Raw genomic sequence first — 19,074 nt, 5'->3', positions numbered from 1 at the left:
GGATAATATATTGAGGGGAATATACTGGTTCATTCATCAATGTTTATGTTACAAAAAAAAGATAATACTAAAAGAATTCTGTTCCATTTTATATTATCAGTATTACATAGGGTGAGTTATGTAGGTCTCAAGATATCAGGGTTTGAGTTCCCATTCAACCATGGAAATCCACTGGATGATCTTGGACAATTCATACTTTCAAAGGAAGGCAATGATAAATCTCTATAAACAAAGCTTGCCAAGAAAGGCCTATGATAAGTTTGCCATAACTTGGGAACAATATGACAGCACACAACAACATTGCTAACTTTGTTGGATTCATTTGGGAAAATGTTATTTTGGAATGGTAACTATTCAACTTTTGCAATGAGTGAAATGTGCAGAGAAATCATTACAATGGTTTAGAGATCAGAAGTGGAGAAAAACAACGTGAATGCTTTTGTATGCTGCTTGCATCTTTGTATGAGAAAAAAACAAAGAAAGAAAAATTCAGCACTCAACAAGGAAGTCTTGCCATCTCTACTATGTACATAACTGAAACATATATGGAAGTATTTCAGATATAGCTGAATATAAAAAATAAGTTTTCTTAATGAAAGCAAGTGTTTTTGCCTCATACAAAAACTCTGAGCTATACTGCAAACTTCTCAGAATAAAGACCAGCAATGGATTCGGTGACAAATTCTAAAGTCTAGAAGCAACAGCAGGTGCTCCAACAATACAAGGACATAATTCAATCAGGCTTTTGGCTGATGTTGTAAAGTGCAAAAAGGCTCAAATTGTTTACGAACAGCACCAGAACCCCCAAGATTAAATTACAGCCCTGATATTTGATCAGGCGTTCATTTTTTAATAAAGCAATTTTTAAAGTTATTTATGTTGCAGGTCAGCTGAATTGAAAAGGTGCTATTAGAATAGTATCTGAACTATATCTGCGATTAGATGGGAGCATCCAAAATTACACATACACAGAGTTTATTAGAGAGAGGATGGTTACCTCAATGTTGCTAGACTTTGGATGCATGTACAAAATAGTCAAGACAAAAACTGCATGCACACACGCACACACACAACTATTCAGTTCCTTCACAAACATGTCAAATGTGACAATGTTGGGAATTATGTAGTCAGCAGGTGTGGTGACGGTAGGGAACGAGGCTTAACTACATACCTCTCTGCTAGATTGTGATTAGTGTGTGTTGTAACCTATACACACAAATACAGGTGAGAATTTAGAGATACTGGTATCCTAGAAACATCCAATTCAATATATTTTAAAAGTCAGCATCTTTCTTACAGATAACTGGTTTAACTCAGAAGCTGCTTGAACAACAAGATATTATTTTGTCAAATGTTGTTATTCACACTAATGACATGTACCACCCCCCTCTTTACCACCCATTTGTTTGACTGTATTCATATTGACATTGTTCAGGCCATGAACCACAGCTTCATGAACTATGGTTTATTATGCTACAGCTAAATGGTGTCCCTCCTTTTCCCTTCCTATGCTGGCTTCAATATAAAGATCTTGTCTTGCATTAAACTGCATCATAACACAACCAGAAAACTCTAAAGTACTGTCAAATCAGCAAATTCGAAAAAGGGGGCGGATTATGACAGACAATTGCCCAACATGGCCAGTATTTTTCTCAATGCTATCTGTCCTTATTATTGCTACTGATATTTACTTGATTTATATTCTGCCTATATCTCCAGACAGTGCCCACAATTACTCCTTTATTTCTGATCTTGAATACAGATGTATCACTAAAATTGAGGTTCTCTTATTATTGTGCTACTGTTTTTTAAATATAAGATTTGATATTTACAATATGTACAAGCGACTATGTTGGATAATAAGGAGGGATTAAGGAAAAGCCTATTACACATCAAATTAGGTTATGATTTTACAAATTAAGCACCAAAACATCATGTTTAACAACAAATTTGACAGAAAAAGTAGTTCAATATGGAGTAATGCTATGTAGTAATTACTGTATTTACGAATTTAGCACCAAAATATTACGATGTATTGAAAACATTGACTACAAAAATGTGTTGGGTAATCCAGAACGTTGGATAAGTGAGACTCTACTGTACTATAATAACATTGGTTTGGATTATATGATGGCCTTATACACTGCATAACAGTAAATTCTGTTACAACCGTTGTGCTCTTCAAAAATCAGTGTTGACCTTTGAAAGTAACAGTACAGTTAGCTCTCCATATTTACTGAGTTTAGAGCAGAATTTCTACCAGCTGTTAGGAATTGTGGGAATTGAAGTACAAAACACCTGGAGGGCCGAAGTTTGGACAAACTTGGTTTAGATACTATAGCCAATTAAGAGTTTGTATTCTGCAAATAGTATTAATTGCGTTATTGACAATACTACCCTGCTTTTTTCCCAGTTTGGGACTCAAAGCAGCTTACAATTAATTAAAAAATATGCAACTAGAAACTCACAAGACACAAAAGTTAAAACAAAGGTAAACAATGAAAAACAAAACCAGGTTAAATCATACATTGTTAAATGCATGCATAAATACACACACGCACACCAGCACAATTAAGACGTGGTTTTTTGAGTGACTGTTATGTCAGAACAGAAAAAAATAGTCTCTCATTTTTCTGGGAATGGAACCTGGAAGCAGCACTGAGAAGGTCCTCTCCCATGTTCTCATCTGAGATCCAAGCAGATTTCAAAGCATGGGTTGGTTTAAAAAGGAGAATATGGTCCTTATATGCTCATTATAATGAAAAAGTTTATTAAATGACTATTTTCTTGCATTTCCACTTTCATAGGAATCTAGGAAAGCTTTCTATTTAAGACATCTTAATAATATATTTATTTAATAAATAAAAAATTATGTTCTGCTAGTCTGAGGATTCTCAAACTGATGGTAGATCTTTTTTCTACATTAAATTGTTGTTACTAATTAATATGCAATTGCTGCTTATGAAAGAAACAGAATCATAGTCAAAGATTTGACATGTTGACTTCCCAACTCTGGGTATGTCTCTATTTAAGTTGGGCTCTGACTACCTAACTGCTCATGGGTAGTCAGTTTTGATACCTCCCTCATGGAACAATAAAATCTCATGTTTCCTATGGCAGATATAATTATAGTTTTAAACAGAAATAAAGTTGATTAAAATCTAACTGGGAGAACCCCGGCAATCGGATATCAATCCGATTATTGTGCAAACAGGTCAGATCTAGAGAGGGGTAACAAGAAATGAAGTGACCACACTCCTGGATATTGATGCACGTAAATACTGCCTCCAGGTACCCAACAAAAGGAGGTTTTATAAGCCACATTTCTCTTCATTTTTAGTCTCAAAACAGAATGTGTTCAGAGGAAGGCTACTTAGCAACTGGTCTATCCAGATTCTCATAACGAATTATCCTCAGCACCAGTCTCCTGTGGAAAGCCATTCAATGAAAGACAAAACTGGCTCAGAAAGACAAAATGATAAAGATAGGACGGCATCTTCTCTTTTAAAACCAAAACATACCCAATTATACAGAGAGTGCCTTGCCACTCCCAGGGGGTTAAAAATCAGGAAGACTCTTCAGTGATGCAGGTTCCACATTAATTAGGATTTCATGGCTTACGCCAAAAAGAATCGAGCTATTCCAAAATGATCACTTCCATTACTTTAAATATGTTAGCAATACATACGTGTACATAAATACACACACATATTTTTCTATCTACGATGTAACTTACATCATAAATTACATTAATTCTCTGGAACAATAGTTATTTTTGAACAAATGTAAGATTGGCTTCTAAAAAGTTAACTAGGTTTCATATTAATTATTTACCCAACTAAAACAGAGTAGGGGGGAGGGAGTATTCTGTTCATTCTTTTAAGACTGCTTTTAAATATTTCAAAATTATTTTAAAGGAATGATAAAGGGAAGGAAAACAAATTCTTCCACAACATGGTCAGGCAAGAAAACCAATGTAAATGGAATGAATGAACAAAACAACAGAAATAAAGCCAGGAACACCCTTTTATAGACAGGCTCTCCTGCTGATCTCTAAAAAGAAAGGTTCCATAGTCTTAAAAGCAGACATCCCTATACAAAATGTATGCAAACTCTACTCACCAACATCACATAGATTTGCATTGCAGTAGGCCACAGTAGTAACAAGTAAAATCTGTAACAGAGGAGTCCAAATTCTCTATACACTACTCCCTAGCAGTACAAAAGAAAAGTTTTATGTTTAAAAATGGGTTTTCCATTGTTTCCTAACTTTAACACACTTAACTGCAAAATTTAGGAGTGGGATATTGTTTGCTGAAAGTGACTTGATATTTTAAAGCAGATTCTTACACATGCTTGATTTTATTGTTATTGCTGTCTCCTGTACAGCATTTTGAAAATTCTACCATGGATGGTAGTTCCCAAATAAAAGAATGTTTACACAAGTTGCAGAATGACTGGTGATGGAAAGGATAAGAAACGACATTTTATTGTTGTATTATTTTTCATACCTTATTCCCCTTTGCAACCATACGGAAATGTTATCAGGACTTTATGTATATATGCGAGGACTAGGATGTTCACCACAATACATAGGCTGTATCTAAGCATAAAAGCTATGTTACTGGATTATTACCTCTCTCACTAAGGTATAACAGTTCTTAAACAATGGTATATATACTGTATACCTACCCCTGAGTTTCATATTTGGAAATTCCAACTTTCAAACAAAAAATTAAGTATTTGTTTCCCTCTGTGAGCTGTATACGGCTTTACTTCTAAACAACTGGCAGACAAGGGGGAAATGAAAAGATACAAAAATCCACATGTTTTGCTTTGACTATCTGGAGATTAATAGCCCATTGCTATTATATTTCTGACAGTCAACTATTAGTTGATTATTGCTACAGACATTAAGAAATAAAAAAAGATCAAATTTACTTCTTTCTAACCTGATTATACAAAAATGCAACTTCATCTGCTTCTTGATTACATTAATCTAGGGCTAGGTATTTTCAAGGCAACATTTCTACTCATAGAAGTAAATTTTATGACTTTTAGTATATTTTTCTATACAGAACAAAAACTGAGGAGCAGAGCAGGAGACAATGGATGTCTATATTAACCAATTCTGAACATATTTACCCTCTCTGAACAAATGTAATAACTGTTTGATTGAACAGAATCTTCTCTCTAAAGGCCACACAGAATTCAACCTACATCTAGAAGATGTACGCATATATATGCCTCTATGCTGCATTTGGAAGAGATCACAAAGTCAAAATTCACTGTGATTAAATATCCTAAGAGATTTGGGTATTTATTCTGTGTTCAATTATTTTCTTAAAGATCTCTAACCAATGGGTTTTGAAAATAGAGAAACAAACAGATCCTCCACAGAGCTTGCATTTCTTCACAATTTTAATTTATCCCTTTCTCCATTACACCTCTTACTATGTCCAACACATTGACAAATATTTACTTAAGAACAGTTTGGTAAATGATCTTTAAAATACAGACCACTGCAAACATACACACTGTTCCTGATTAAGCAATTGCAGATCTGTTATCTTGCCTTCTGGGAATGGATCTAAATAGCATCATAATATCAAACATTGAAAACCACAGGCCTGGGGCCACCAGGACTGTGTTCCTTTGTAGGCTCTGTTAAGTCACAAACTTCCTGATATAAAATGCAGTTTACCATTAGGAGTAAAAAATGTTTGATCTGCAGTGCTTACAAAGTGACTCTGTTTATAATAACAAATTAAAGATTAAGCTTTAAAAAACTGTTTATGAAAGTCTTTTACTTCTTTGAGATTCTGTGCATTTAAGCAGGAATCATATAATTAACAGCATAAACTTTCATTACTCCACTTCATCATATACAGTAGTTCATCTGTTATTTAAATGATTATCTCTTTATTAGGGTAAAAGACAATTTGCTGATTTTGTCAAATGTTAAAAGAGTTTCATTCACTGCACTCCTAGGATCACAAGAACGTGTGCATGTGTATGAATGCATATCTTGGAATCAAAAGCATTTGGTCCCAGAAATCATTCCTATAGGGTGTCGGAGCAGGATAATGCTTATGCACAAATATCTCATGAGTCAGATATGTCTGATGGATAGGGCATAAGGCACAATGTTTGAACAGGATACACATGTGTGCAAAAGTAATCCAGCACTAGTTAAAATCCAAAAACCAACTATATTTCATACAGATATTACCCTCACATGTGTATCTACAAGAAATACGGACCAGGTGGGCAGGGAAGTATGTCATGCTTTAGTGCCAGCATGGTAAGCAAAACAAAGATCACACAAACTAGAACAGTCATAGGAATTTGAATATATGAAACAAGTAAATCACAAATGTTTAAAGCAGCTCAGTTTGGTCCTCTTGGAATACACAAAATTGCAAGCACATTTCAGATTGGTTCACAAATGAATGATGAAAAGACACTTAAGTTTTGGGAAAAGGTAGCCCCATTCTGTTTAATCAGATTAAATGGATTTACATATAAGCAATTCAATTTATGGCAGAAGATATAAGTATGTGGCCTTCTTTATATACAGTACACTTAAGTAAGCAGCAACTCTTTGTACCGTATATACTAGGCATGGGCAAACTTCGGCCCTCCAGGTGTTTTGGACTTCAACTCCCACAATTCCTAACAGCCTAGTGGCTTTTAGGAATTGTGGGAGTTGAAGTCCAAAACACCTGGAGGGTTGAAGTTTGCCCATGCCTAGCATATACACATTTATAATACAAAGATAGGTTTTGGGGCCAAAATTATGGATTTTGAAATGACCTATGGATAAGCCGAGGTCATTCTAAGGAAAGGGGAAAGCATCCACTTGCTGCCTCGAGGGGTCTCGTGCCCCTGGCAGCCACCATTTCTCCACCTAGACATTCAAAGAGGTTAAATGCAGCATTATGGCAGAGAGAGTGGAAGGGTCGGTGCTTCTTTTAGATCCTCCTAGGATGGACCAAGCTCTTCACTTTTGCCACTTTACTCAGAGAAGTGGGTGGCTCCTTTTTTGATAAGATTTAAAAGACAGTATTCACATTTACCCATGGATAAGTTAACCTAGGATTTTGAGGTTTATTTTTTTAACTAAACATTCTAGACTTATACATTTGTGTGTATATATAGTGCATCTGACTTGAAGAAATGTTTGAGTTCATTCCCCTTTTTTCATTCTGGTCGAGTAGGCCACACACACTCAAGCCAAAATGAATTACAGTCTTTAACAGGTTACATCCTCGCCTTAAAACAACAATATGGATTTGATTTCAGAATGTTAGCAGCACTGTACACAAACATTTAATCAAAATAATCAAATTTAATCAAATCCAAAGTATGCCCACTTTCGCATTAAGACTTTTAAATTAGACCTAAAGAAGCACAACATATGACTTTGTGCATGATTCCATAACAGATATTTGCCTTCAATTGACCCAATGTGCTGAAGATAGGTTTCAGTTCCCTTCAATACTAAGTCAATGCTTTGAAAGCATACTGGATCTGCTTAGATACGAATTCAACAAAGGATAAAAACACAGAAGCTCAAAACACACAAAATAACTTTACTCTTATATCCCGCCACCATATCCCCGAAGGGACTCAGGGCAGCTTACAGATGGCACAAGGTGCCTAAAAACAACATAAAAGTGTACACAATATAAAATACAATAAAATGAAACACACGCAACATATAGAACATCAATTCAGATTCAATCAAGCTGCAATCCTCTAGAGTTTAAACACTCTAACATTGCACCTTCATTTAAGAGAAAAACATATTGCCTAATGTCTTCTTTTTTTTAAAAAAAAAAGGACTTTTTTATATCACATATTTCATTCCAACTACCTCATAGCATTTAGGGTTGGTATATCTAAGTCAGCAGGATTCTTTGGAACTGACAAAACCATGGTTAAGGTAATGTACTCCATCTGGACACAATCCTTAAGTAGCTCTGCTCAAAACACGGCCTATGCATGTTTCAGAACAAAAGTATAGTACAGCCCCAAGCAGCACTCTAATAATACTGATATAATCTGTGCAAAGCCCAGTGAATATTCTAAGTACTATATAAAAATTAAGTATTACTATTCATTATTACATTAAATCTAACTAATTTACAATGTAAACACTGTACTTTTTATTTCATCATTTACAATATAAGCAATAAGGTATTAAATATCTTGCAATTCATTAAGACTTATATATTCTCATAAAACAGATCTTATGAAATCCTCTTCTATCAGAAATCAGGAGCTCAGACTAGGTTTCATTTTCAAAAAAATTGAGAGCCGCCTGTTTTACTTTCACATAATATCAAAATGTTGATTTTTCAAAATAAATAAATAAATCAAAGTTTATATTTTAATAGATTTTACTAAAATCTAAATATTGTAATATTTAATTTGGAAAACTGTACATATTTCTTTGCAGTTCCCTGTATATTTCACAATTGTGAGAAACACTGTGTATAGTGTTTCTCTAAACTGAATGCTACTTTTTGAGCCTTCACACACCAGCCAAAATTCGACTAAATTGGGAGCATAAATAATTTTCTGTTATACAGCTGAAAGAACTTGTAGGTGGGGGGGCATTTTTTTCTTTTCAGTCATAACTACAATGTAAGCAATGGCAGACATCAGAGTAACTGCTCATGTGTATTTGCGTGCCTTAAATCCCTAATGATTTGCAAAAGACAAAGCAAAGAGAAAACTATTAAAGAATATAAGTGCCATCTGCCATTGAAGAGTAGCAGCCTAAATGATTCATGGATTTTCAGTGTAGGTACTAAGTGCATTTTTGGTGCAATACTATCAATGAAATAGTGAGATATCATGTGCCAATATCATAAACATGCCTCACTGTTTAGGTTAAGGCCATGTCTGTGCTATACCTCCTCTTATATATTTTCACTCAACTAAAGCATTCAGGCTGTAATGCTATACCCACACCTTGCATTACGTCCCATTGAACCAAATGGGTCTTACTACTGAGTATATATGCGTAAGATTGCACTTTTAGTGTTTCAGTCTCATCCTGCCTTTTCAGAACATCCTATCAAATGTATCTATACACTAAAATTCAACATTGATTCTTAGATACAACAAAGCACCTTGATATTTTTCATATTTCTTTGACGTAAATAGCCATTTTCCCTTTCTTCAAACTGACTTGTTCAAAGACTAGATCTGAGCCTAAGATTTCTTTACACAAACACAATTCTATCCAGTATTAACATAAAAAGATATGCAGAACCACTGTATTTATAGACACACACAGTTCTAAAAATTAGGGTTGGATGGAACAGGCAGGAAAAAGTGGGAAACAGTAATGTCTATTTTTTTGTCAAACGTGTTTTAAATATGTAATTTCCCACTCAGACAACCTGGAACTGAGCAAGACAGAAATCAAAATAAATATAGTAGATATTACAGTGTGATCTAATTTTTAATTTCACTTAAGAATTCTGATTGTTAAACTCCAAAGTAATTTTATGTATTGCAAGAGGCAACATTTTAACAACTGCAAGTCTATCAACAGAAAAACAAAAAAGGAATTAATTTACCAAATGATACTGAAAAATATCCTATAGAGAAGCAAGCAACATTTTGAACTGAAAGCATCTGAAAGTAAACTATAGCCATTCCATAATAAATTAAGTCAATCCCGGCTTCACATGACTGGGCATTTGTTTTATTTTTAACAAAAAAATTGTATCCTGAAGAAAGTTAGGTTAGAAGTCTTCTCCAATAGCATCTATTTTCATGTTCAGGAATTTATGAAGTAACACTGACCCATCTGAGGCCACCTGCTGCCCAAAGCAGTACAGTCCGCACAGGTGGATTAGCATAGCTGAACATAGAGAACAAGGCCCAAGTTGATATATATAGATATACACACACTGTAGTACCAGTTCTCAATCTGTGTCACAACCATCCTCTTTAAATCAATGAATGACTATCTGAGCTCCCACAAAAGATTGAACAGAGAGTTCAGGTGCCAAAGCCTGCAGCTCCAGGGACTCACAGCCCAGCTGCAAAGTACAAGGAACCAGTTACACTGGGCTCATAAGAAATTCTGATCCCAAAAATCCTCAGCATTTATCAACAGAAACTGTGCATTTCTTACCTATGCTTTACTGAGGCAGCTCACAGACAGGAGGTAAACTAGCATTAGAAAGAGGTTGCAAAAGAACCATCAAATTTCTGGAAACTATGAGGCATTTTCCGAGAATGCTCAATGCCATATTCCAAAAAACTTGGCTTTATAGGACTTACTGGTCTTATTACTGTATCCATACATTTCAATTCATATGATGCGTAACTGAGACATTCTTAGGAACAAAAGCCTCAGAAAGCACTTCTAGAAGTGTGGGGAAAATGCCAAAAGTGGACAAAGAGGGGGAAATCAGCTAAAATAGCTAGCAAGTCCCTAAATGTTGTGGGATCTGAGACCAATATCCTGAAGATGGTGATGGAGAAGAGGACACAAAGCCTCAGAATTTAGGCTGGTTCTGGAGAAGTTTCCTTAAGCATTATTTATGTCCTCCCCAATTCTCCCCGTTGAGGTCATAAGGCCCCTGAACCATCATGGCTGGATTGTTTTAGTGCTCTCTGCTGAACACCTGCAAACATCAAACAAAAACTGCTGGTCCTTTACAGCGTTGACAAAAGCCTTTCATGTGAAAAAATGCACCCTGGGAATGTCAGGCCTGTGGCTCAGGTTACATTCCTTTCTCCCTTGCAGCCTCCCAATTTCTTGAGGTAGTAAGAGGCCACATTTGTAAAATTAAAGATTAAAGGAAATACAGGCCCGCTTTCTTTTCATTCACACATAACAAATCACACTAGAAAGCAATGCATTAAATGGGCAGTATTAAAACACACCCGTGCACGTACAGTTTATTGTATTTGGGATCTATAGTTTTATAAAGAAAATTTCAAATACAGGGCAATGCTAACCCTTCCATTACATGTGTACCAGTTTTAAAGTAGACACGAGCAAATGCCTAAGTTTCCCAGACAAAGCATTATAAAGCATCTGTCCCAAAGGAGACAACAAATGGCATCTGAATCTCAATTTACTGAATATAATCTATTAGCTGAGTCAATAGGCAAAGCTAAGCCAACAAGATAGAATAGTGCGGAGTTTTCTTTTTGTTCAAATGCTAACTTGATGGTGATTTTCAAGCACTTTGTAACACAAACACCTATCACCCTATTTATTCATCATAACAATGCAGCTATAACTGCATAAGGCAGGACATTTGCTAGAAAACACACTAGTAACTATTATGTACACCTTGATGTCACATGTACTTTTCTCATTTAGGATCTCTATTCAAGGAACCTATTGCATTTGTTCCATTTTTACAGGCTGTCACCTAGTCACAAGCCACCTAGCTAACACAAAGCATACTACTGTACCTTACAAACCTTTACACCTACACTACATCATTATTGCCTCCATACCTTTTATTTAATCAAACAGGATAAGGATATGACTCCTTCTCCTTATCCCAGTCTTATCCAGGAACAATGAAAATGACACTCATTGATATGTACCATATACTATTAAATGAGTCCACTAATTCTAAGTGAATTTACATACAAGGTAGTATACTTAGGGCAGTGGCCTTAGGATGATTTATATAAAAAAGAGGAAATGTTTTAATCTCCAAAACCTAATCTCATTGCCTTGCCTCAGGGTTTGGGACTTGTTTTCCTTCTTTTCAATTATTTGCATATGACATTTTCATAGCAATAGAAACATGTAGATAATTCTGGGTTTTTTAATTAGTATTTATATTTTGAGATTTTTTCTTTTAAAACTGCTTCATGAACTGATGTCAAAAGAGACAAAATAGGGAAAGTCTCTTAAGATACTAACAATACCTGCTACAAGAATAGTTAGATGTAGTATTTCTTGTGTATCACTGTGAATTTGGTTCTGTCAGTAATATTTTCTAATGCGTCAACAACAGCAACAACAGCAACAAAAACAACAACAGAACCCTGAATACTACACTTCCTCTGAAAAGAGTTATTGTGAACAAAATATTGTAAAATATGATAAATCTACAGATGGTAAACCTTGGAAGATTAAAATTCCATAAAACTGGATGCATCTTATATCCAAAGAATTGTACTCGGGAGTCAATGTGCATAAATCCTAATCAATGACATCTTAATAATTTCACTGAAACAGCACTTTTATTATGATAATAAAGGTATGTTTAATGATGTACCAAAAGACACGAAATAACTTAAATTCAGTTGTTGGCCATTAAAAATCCTTTATATATACATTATGGCAAACAAAATCCTGTAAATAGTAGGAAAATATATGCTGAAAGCTGAAGATCTTATTTTATTCCTTACAATCTATTAAGAACAATGAGCATTTTTCTACTGACTTTCATAGGAGCACTTTACCACCCTATATGTTGGGTGCTTTACAAGTCTAGCTCCCTAGACTTGTAAAGGCTTGTCAAAAATTAACATCTGTTTTTGAAATATTCTTCATATGGAACTTTGGATCAGGAACACTTGTCTTGTTTACTGTTGCCAAAATACAGAAAACACTGCAGCTGCTTAACTGTAGATATATCTTAGACACATCCATAGAGTTACATAAAATAGTGATGGATAACACCACGAAATGAAATTATTGGGGAGGGAGAAATCAATGTGCATTTCTCCTTGCTAGCCTCAGAGAAAACGATTTTATTTTCAATATAAACACTGTCTTTACCTAGCATTATCAGTATATTCTTACGTCGATGACGATACCCTTTCTTTTGACTACAGAAGAAATGTCTAGTCCTGCTGAATGCAAAACACTACATCATTTGTCACATATGTAGAAAAAACAAATAAACATATGCATTAATTCAACAGGAACTTTCCCCTCAAAAATGTACCAAGCATTAAGGATATCCAAGTGTAATATTCAGTCTTTTTAAACTTTCTTGGTACATAATTAATATCCATACAGGATCTATTAGATCTCTGTACAAGCCATCAATAAATGCCAGTTCATGGAATGAAATGAGGAAATTTTAAAATGAGGTTGTGTATTAAAACAGAAGTTTAAAATTGATTATTTTCTTTATGGGCATAGAAAACTAGTATCATCAGAAGTAAGATATATATAATTCCTTACATAACAAAAGGGAAAACATGTTCTAGAATTTTTAAATATCCAAAACTTCATTGTGCTTAAAACTAATTCCTATAACCTAATTGCTTGTTTGTTTTGAAATAAGAAATGTATTATATTAAATAGGTGACACTATTCATAAACAACATTTCCATTGCATTCCTAATGGAAGTCTTCAATCGAAGACACAGTTACACTACCAAAACACATTCACACAGTTTTGGGGGTGGGGGGAGAGATACCTAAGGACACTGCCAAAGAGAAACTGTACATACTTGAGCCAGTAAAATGTCCACTTGCCAAAGAAGTTGGTCCATTTTTTCCACTGCTCACGGGAGGTGAAAACATCTAAAAGAAAACAAAGAGGCATTATTGTTGGTAAACAGTCCTATCCCCCTATGTTCACTGATAGCTCAAATATCATCCAACTCTACACAAAAGGTACAATGGCTTGTTTAAATTTGAAATATCTTTTATCTTAGCGTTTACAAAGGTACAATAATCTCTGCAGTCTATATTCCATCTCTTTTTCCCCCTTTTTTGTTTCACTCTTTCTCCAAACAACATAAGATTTGTGGGGGGAGGGACCTCAGAATCCCAGCCATAGTAGCAGGAAGAATTTAAGGGGGGAAAAAAACCTTCAGAAAACATTTATACTGACAAATGTAAAGAGAAAAGTTTGTGGCTGAAACCTTGGTCATAAATGTAGCTATATCCATTTCCATCCTGTTTTAGGATTTGTCTGTCACATGTGAACCCAAACAATATTAATGCAAAGTTCCACCTGCCCTAAATTTTCATCTCGGCTCTTAACGTGAGAGCAATCTGAAGCAAGACTCCCTCTCACTCTCTCTCTTTCTCTCCCCCCCCCCCCTCTTTTTCTCTCACTCTCCAGCATTTATTTCAACCCTAATTGGTTTCCATCTTCTTCAACGTGCCTAGTGGATAATACGCACCTTCCCTGAGTCAGAGACTACAGAAAGCAAAGGAACAAATGGAACAGGCACAGCTAGGAAACTGGGGGTTACAGAGCTGCCTCAGGCTATAGTTCCTAGCCAAACTTCCCAAAGCCATTTCTCGAAAGGGAAGTCTTGAGGAGGATTGCAAACTGAGATTGCCCACAAGCTGGATTTCCTGCCCCCCCCTCCCAACTGTTTAAAGACACAAATGCACCCTACACCAAATTGACTTATCTTTGGTGACCCCCCCCTTTATGAATAAATAAATGAAGACTTCTGACATATTGGAAGAGGGGAGTGGGAAAAGACTAGGAGGAAGAGAGAAAAGCAGGGATGGAGAGAGAAAAGCAGGAGTGGATGGAGGGGGGGCAATAGAGCACTAGGAAGTGCTACCCAGGAGCTGGTTAATATTTGGCCTTAGGACTCGAACAGTTAGGTAAATCCTAAGATAAGCTATTTCCTTTGCTTTAAAAAGATGACACACACTCACACAGTACTAGCCCTTAATGTAAGAGGAAGGGGGTTCCACAGGAAAGTTGCAACTCGTTCATTGATTAAAACAGAGCACTCTGAGATTTCAGCGAAAACTTGAAAACTGTTCTGGATTTCCTTTCACCTTCCATGTGCCAAAACATGAAACAAGGGAAGAACTAAGAGCACGCTATTGGCGTGCGAGCCATACTTTCAGAATGAAATGCAGTGTTAAATAAACTACTATTCATTCGCCCAGAATGATGATAAAACATCCAGCAATATTAAAGAGGATGTGTGGGATTATTTGGAATGGGGGCGGTCAAATGGTAAGAGCACATCATATTCCATTCCCCTTCAGATAATTTAGCATGATTTTAATTGGTAAGTAGTAATGATAGTAATAAAGAGTGCATATTTACCATGGGTCTAGCTGCTGATTAAAAATTATTCAATGTATTTAAGCTCACAGGGTTGGTTTTTTTTTTTTTGCTTTGTTTTGGTTTAGTTTAACAGACTTTTTTTTGCCTTTTTTTAACAGCCGTTGTTAATTTCCACCGTTGTTTCTTACCGCACTGAAATCCAGTAAATCACTGAGTTCTTTGTCCGTCCCTAAGGCAGCCATTCGCTGTTGGTGATGCATTTTAGCAAAATCACACAAACCTAGAAACATGGAAATAACCGCAATCAGAAACCCAGTCCCGAGCCTTACAGGAAACAACAATCGGATTTTTTTTAATGAGACTAGGGGAGGAGGAGGGAGAGGTTGAGGATGGAGGGGGGGGGGAGAGATGGAGAGGCAACAACAACAACAACAACGAGGAAGCGGACAGGAAAGGCGACCCTGTAGTTCCAACACACCGCTCGAAGGAGCCCTGTTTGCAGGCACACTAACCCCAAATCCAGGAGAGTGAACGAGAGAAAGAGAGAGAAAGAGAGAGAGGAACCGCGCCGTTCAGAGCATCGTTTATGCAACAGGAGGTTCAACCAGCAATGAATGAGAAACCCCGAGTAGAAACTAGTCCAGCAGCCACTCCAACTTTCTTTCTTTACTGTTTATATTTGCACCTTTCCCCTCTTTCCTTCCTTCCGTGCCAAGTAGCCTATCCACAGTTTATTATTCCATCTACAGGCGACAACAAGGAGCCAAGGAGACAGACCCTCGGCCGGTGCAAAGGAGGAGGGGACAGCAGGAGGAGGAGGAGGATGGGGAGTTTAACAATCCCTGAAATATTTTGGAAGGGGACGAGGAAAGGGGGGAAAAGTCTTCACCCTTGACAAGCAGGTCTCTAATTTCTGGAAAAGTAAGTCATAGACACCACAGGGTATTTCAGGCCCCGATTTGCCACAAAGTCGGCCCTTTCTTAAAAGGAGAGGAAGGGGTTTGGGGGAAAATAGGGCGCCACGGTGAAAGGGAAGGCATCCCAAGCCCCGAATTGGACCCCTCAACCCTCATGTTTCCGCGGAACCACAGCCAAATCCTTCCCAGGGCACGAGCCGCAACTCAACTCCATTTTTAAAGGGAAAGGGAGGTTTAAAGGGAAGGCAAGGGAGGGAGGAGGGTACGTACCGGCCGAGAGAGAAGCGAAGGGGATCCCTTTCCGCCCACAGCCCCGAGCTCTGGGTTTCATTGCTCGGGGATCTCCGCATCCACCAAACAACCGCCCCTTACAACGCGCCGGAGAGAAAGGGGAAGAAGGAGGAAGGAGAGCGAAGTCAATGGAAGGGAGAGGGAAGGAGGAAGAAGACCCGGTTCCGAAGGCAAACTCTGTTTCAGCCTTTGGGGGGGGGGGGTGTAAGGGGGGGGGGATGCGAGGAAGAAGAAGAGGAGGAGGAAGAAGAGGGGGAAGGAAGGAAGGTGGAGGGGACACAAACCACGATGCCGCCGCCGCCCCCCGACGCACGCACACCGAGGAACCCAAACAAGCCGGACTGCAAGTTCAGCCAAGGGAGGGGAGAGAAAGAAAGAAGGCAACTCCACTCAGGAGTGGCGCGACCCCGAGCCTGGCTGGGCTTTCCACGGCATCCCCATCATCTCTTCCTCCCCACCACACACACACTGATGCCTGCCTCCCCCCTGAAGGAAACCGATCCCTAGATTTCTCGAGCGCGCGAGGAAAGCAAAATCAGGCACCTCGTTTTCTTCCATGCCGCTGGAAAACCCACACGCCAGTTGCCGGTGCCTTTCCTTCCTTCCTCCCTCTCTTCTCTCTCCCTCCCTCCCTTCTTCCCTCCCTCTCTCCTCTCCCTCCACCTCTCCTCCTTCCACGTCCCCAATCCCTAGCCCTTTGGAGATTTATTGGACAAAATAAATTCTTCCGCGCCGACAACGACGCACAGGCACCATCCTCGGGAAAGGGAAGCAAGGAAGCAACTTTATACTGCGCTGGAAATACACGTGATACGGAGTTTGCCAAAAACGGGGGAGCGGGGGGGGGGATATAGTCAGTGGACCCCCTTGCCCTTCCTCAACCAGCCTCTGCCTCATTGTTTGGGACACCTATTGTTCCACCCTCCCTCTTTCTTGGGGTTGTTTTATTATGCTTCTTGAGACTAGGGTCTTCTTCCCATCTAGGCAGGAAAGCATCGCTACAAAACTTTTCCGAAACTGAGCGTTCAGCTGGCTTTGGACACAAGTTTTCTCCAGACTATGCCAGCCTCCTCCTCTTCTTCCTCCTCCTCTCTCCGCCTCCCTCCCTTTATCTACTTCTAATTCCAAAAAATGTTGCTGCTACAAGGCCTCGCTTGAGTCCCCTTCTTAGCTTCCGGCAAGAAAACCCGATGGAGAATGATACCCCTTTTACCCACCCACCCAATTAATGGGAGAGAGACATTAAATGCATTTCTTTCTTGGCACCCACACGGTGTCTGTTTCCCCCTATTTCCATGCACGTGTGTTTGGCTCGCTTATTGTTTTAAGTGTGTGAATAATACCATCATTGCATACACCTTTCAGCTCAACGCACAGTCTTGTATCAAAGTTTTAAAAAGAAACACACTGGGATGAACATTATAATAAATATATCACTCCAAGAGGAAATTACAACTTTACCTTAAATGGCCACAAATATGTTCACAATATTCCAAGGGAAGGAAGGTAATTTTAATGGAAATCTTCTGCAAAGGTGCTTTTTATTGTCTCACGTATGTTTCACTCTTTCGACAACAACAAAAAAATTCAAAAAATAGAAGCACTTTTAATGCGTCTTGATCCAGAAAACCGTCCAAATCTTTTAAAAAACAGGAATGGGTTTGCCTTTTTTTGCTTTGACTTATCCAACAATGACCACCAAAGTCTTCCCACCCCCAAAAGGAAGCAAAGTTAAAAGGTTGCCAGTGTCTTTTTTGGGGGAAAAAACTGTAACAAAAGTAGCAGTAACAAAAGGAAGCTCCAGCAACTTTCCCCTCGTGTCTTTCGTTACAACATACACATGGCTGCTGAATAATAAACTACTTTCAAAAGAAAGAAAAAGCCAATTCCCCCTTTTGCCCTCGTCTCTGGTTACTTGTTTGACAACAACAACAACGCCAAGAAGAAGAAGAAAACAAAAGTCTTAAAGTTGTTCCAACTTTACAGCTCTCGCCTCCTGCTCCTCCTCCTCCTCATCCCCACCATGGACTCCCCCACGGAGAACTCGGTAGTAGTAGTAATGCCTTTCCCTGAAAGAGACATTGTAATCCATTCACATCCGGGGAATGCAGTGGTGCTTTTAGAAAAGGAAAAACGCTGTGGCTGCTGCTACTGCCGCCGCCGCTGCCGCACGTTGCTCGCTCCTGCCGCGTCGGCGATTACAGGGAATGACGATTACAAGGAGGAGAAAGACAGAGAGAGAAAGAGAGGCAGACAGGCAGGAAGCATAGAGAGGTAAACAGCCAGGCTAGAAAGTCAACCCAAGATGGAGGGAGCCAGTCCAGTCTGGAGAGAGGAGAGTCCGGAGGGATGGGGTGAGAGGTTCCAAAAAGTAAAAGGAGAAGCTCAAGTTCAGTTCCACCTTTTCTGTGCGCGCAGGTGAATGAAATCACCTGCAGGAAAGAAGGCAAAGCTGCTAAGCTCACAAAGACAGTTTCCTGCTTGAGAGCATCAGCTATGATTAGGGGTGCATCTACCCCAGGCATGGGCAAATACCAGCCCTCCAAAAGTAAACTCTCTCTGAACAAATCTTGCCAAGAAAACACCATGATAGGGCTGCCATATATTGGAGTCAACTTGAAGATAAATATTAATAATAATAATAATAATAATAACTACAAACAGAGGCACAACTATGTGGCCCAAATGATTCATTGGAACTTATGCCTCAAGTACCACCTCCTAGCAGCAAAGAACTGGTGGGATCACAAACCTGTAAAAGTATTGGAAAATGAGCACGCAAAGATATTGTGGGACTTCCGAATCCAGACTGACAAAGTTCTGGAACACAACACACCAGACATCACAGTTGTGGAAAAGAA

The 19,074-nt window shown here is 38.2% G+C and overlaps 1 protein-coding gene across 18 annotated transcripts in view; it reads right to left on the bottom strand.

Moving 5' to 3' along the window:
* The window catches only part of tcf4 (transcription factor 4), a 378,409-nt gene extending 360,238 nt beyond the window's left edge, over nucleotides 1–18,171 (bottom strand). For 9 of the 18 annotated variants that reach the window (XR_010003930.1, XM_062974253.1, XM_062974255.1 and 6 more), the window contains exons 1-2: nucleotides 15,194–15,285; nucleotides 13,468–13,540 (exon numbers count right to left, since the gene is read on the bottom strand). Coding sequence is in view for 17 of the 18 variants with exons in the window: in XM_062974253.1 (XP_062830323.1) it covers nucleotides 13,468–13,540; nucleotides 15,194–15,265 (145 nt within the window). In the remaining variant the exon portion in view is untranslated. Of the gene's footprint in view, nucleotides 1–13,467; nucleotides 13,541–13,884; nucleotides 14,036–14,148; nucleotides 14,271–15,193; nucleotides 15,286–16,192; nucleotides 16,385–16,756; nucleotides 16,878–17,674 lie in introns of those variants that run through there. The other 9 variants (XM_062974262.1, XM_062974276.1, XM_062974260.1 and 6 more) reach the window with 8 other exon arrangements.
* Between the last annotated feature and the right edge of the window lie 903 nt (nucleotides 18,172–19,074).

Source organism: Anolis carolinensis, chromosome 2, assembly GCF_035594765.1.
Source record: "Anolis carolinensis isolate JA03-04 chromosome 2, rAnoCar3.1.pri, whole genome shotgun sequence".
Lineage (NCBI taxonomy): Eukaryota > Metazoa > Chordata > Lepidosauria > Squamata > Dactyloidae > Anolis > Anolis carolinensis.
The sequence above is the reverse complement of the archived record's forward strand: the minus strand, read 5'-3'. Positions and strand labels throughout refer to the sequence as shown.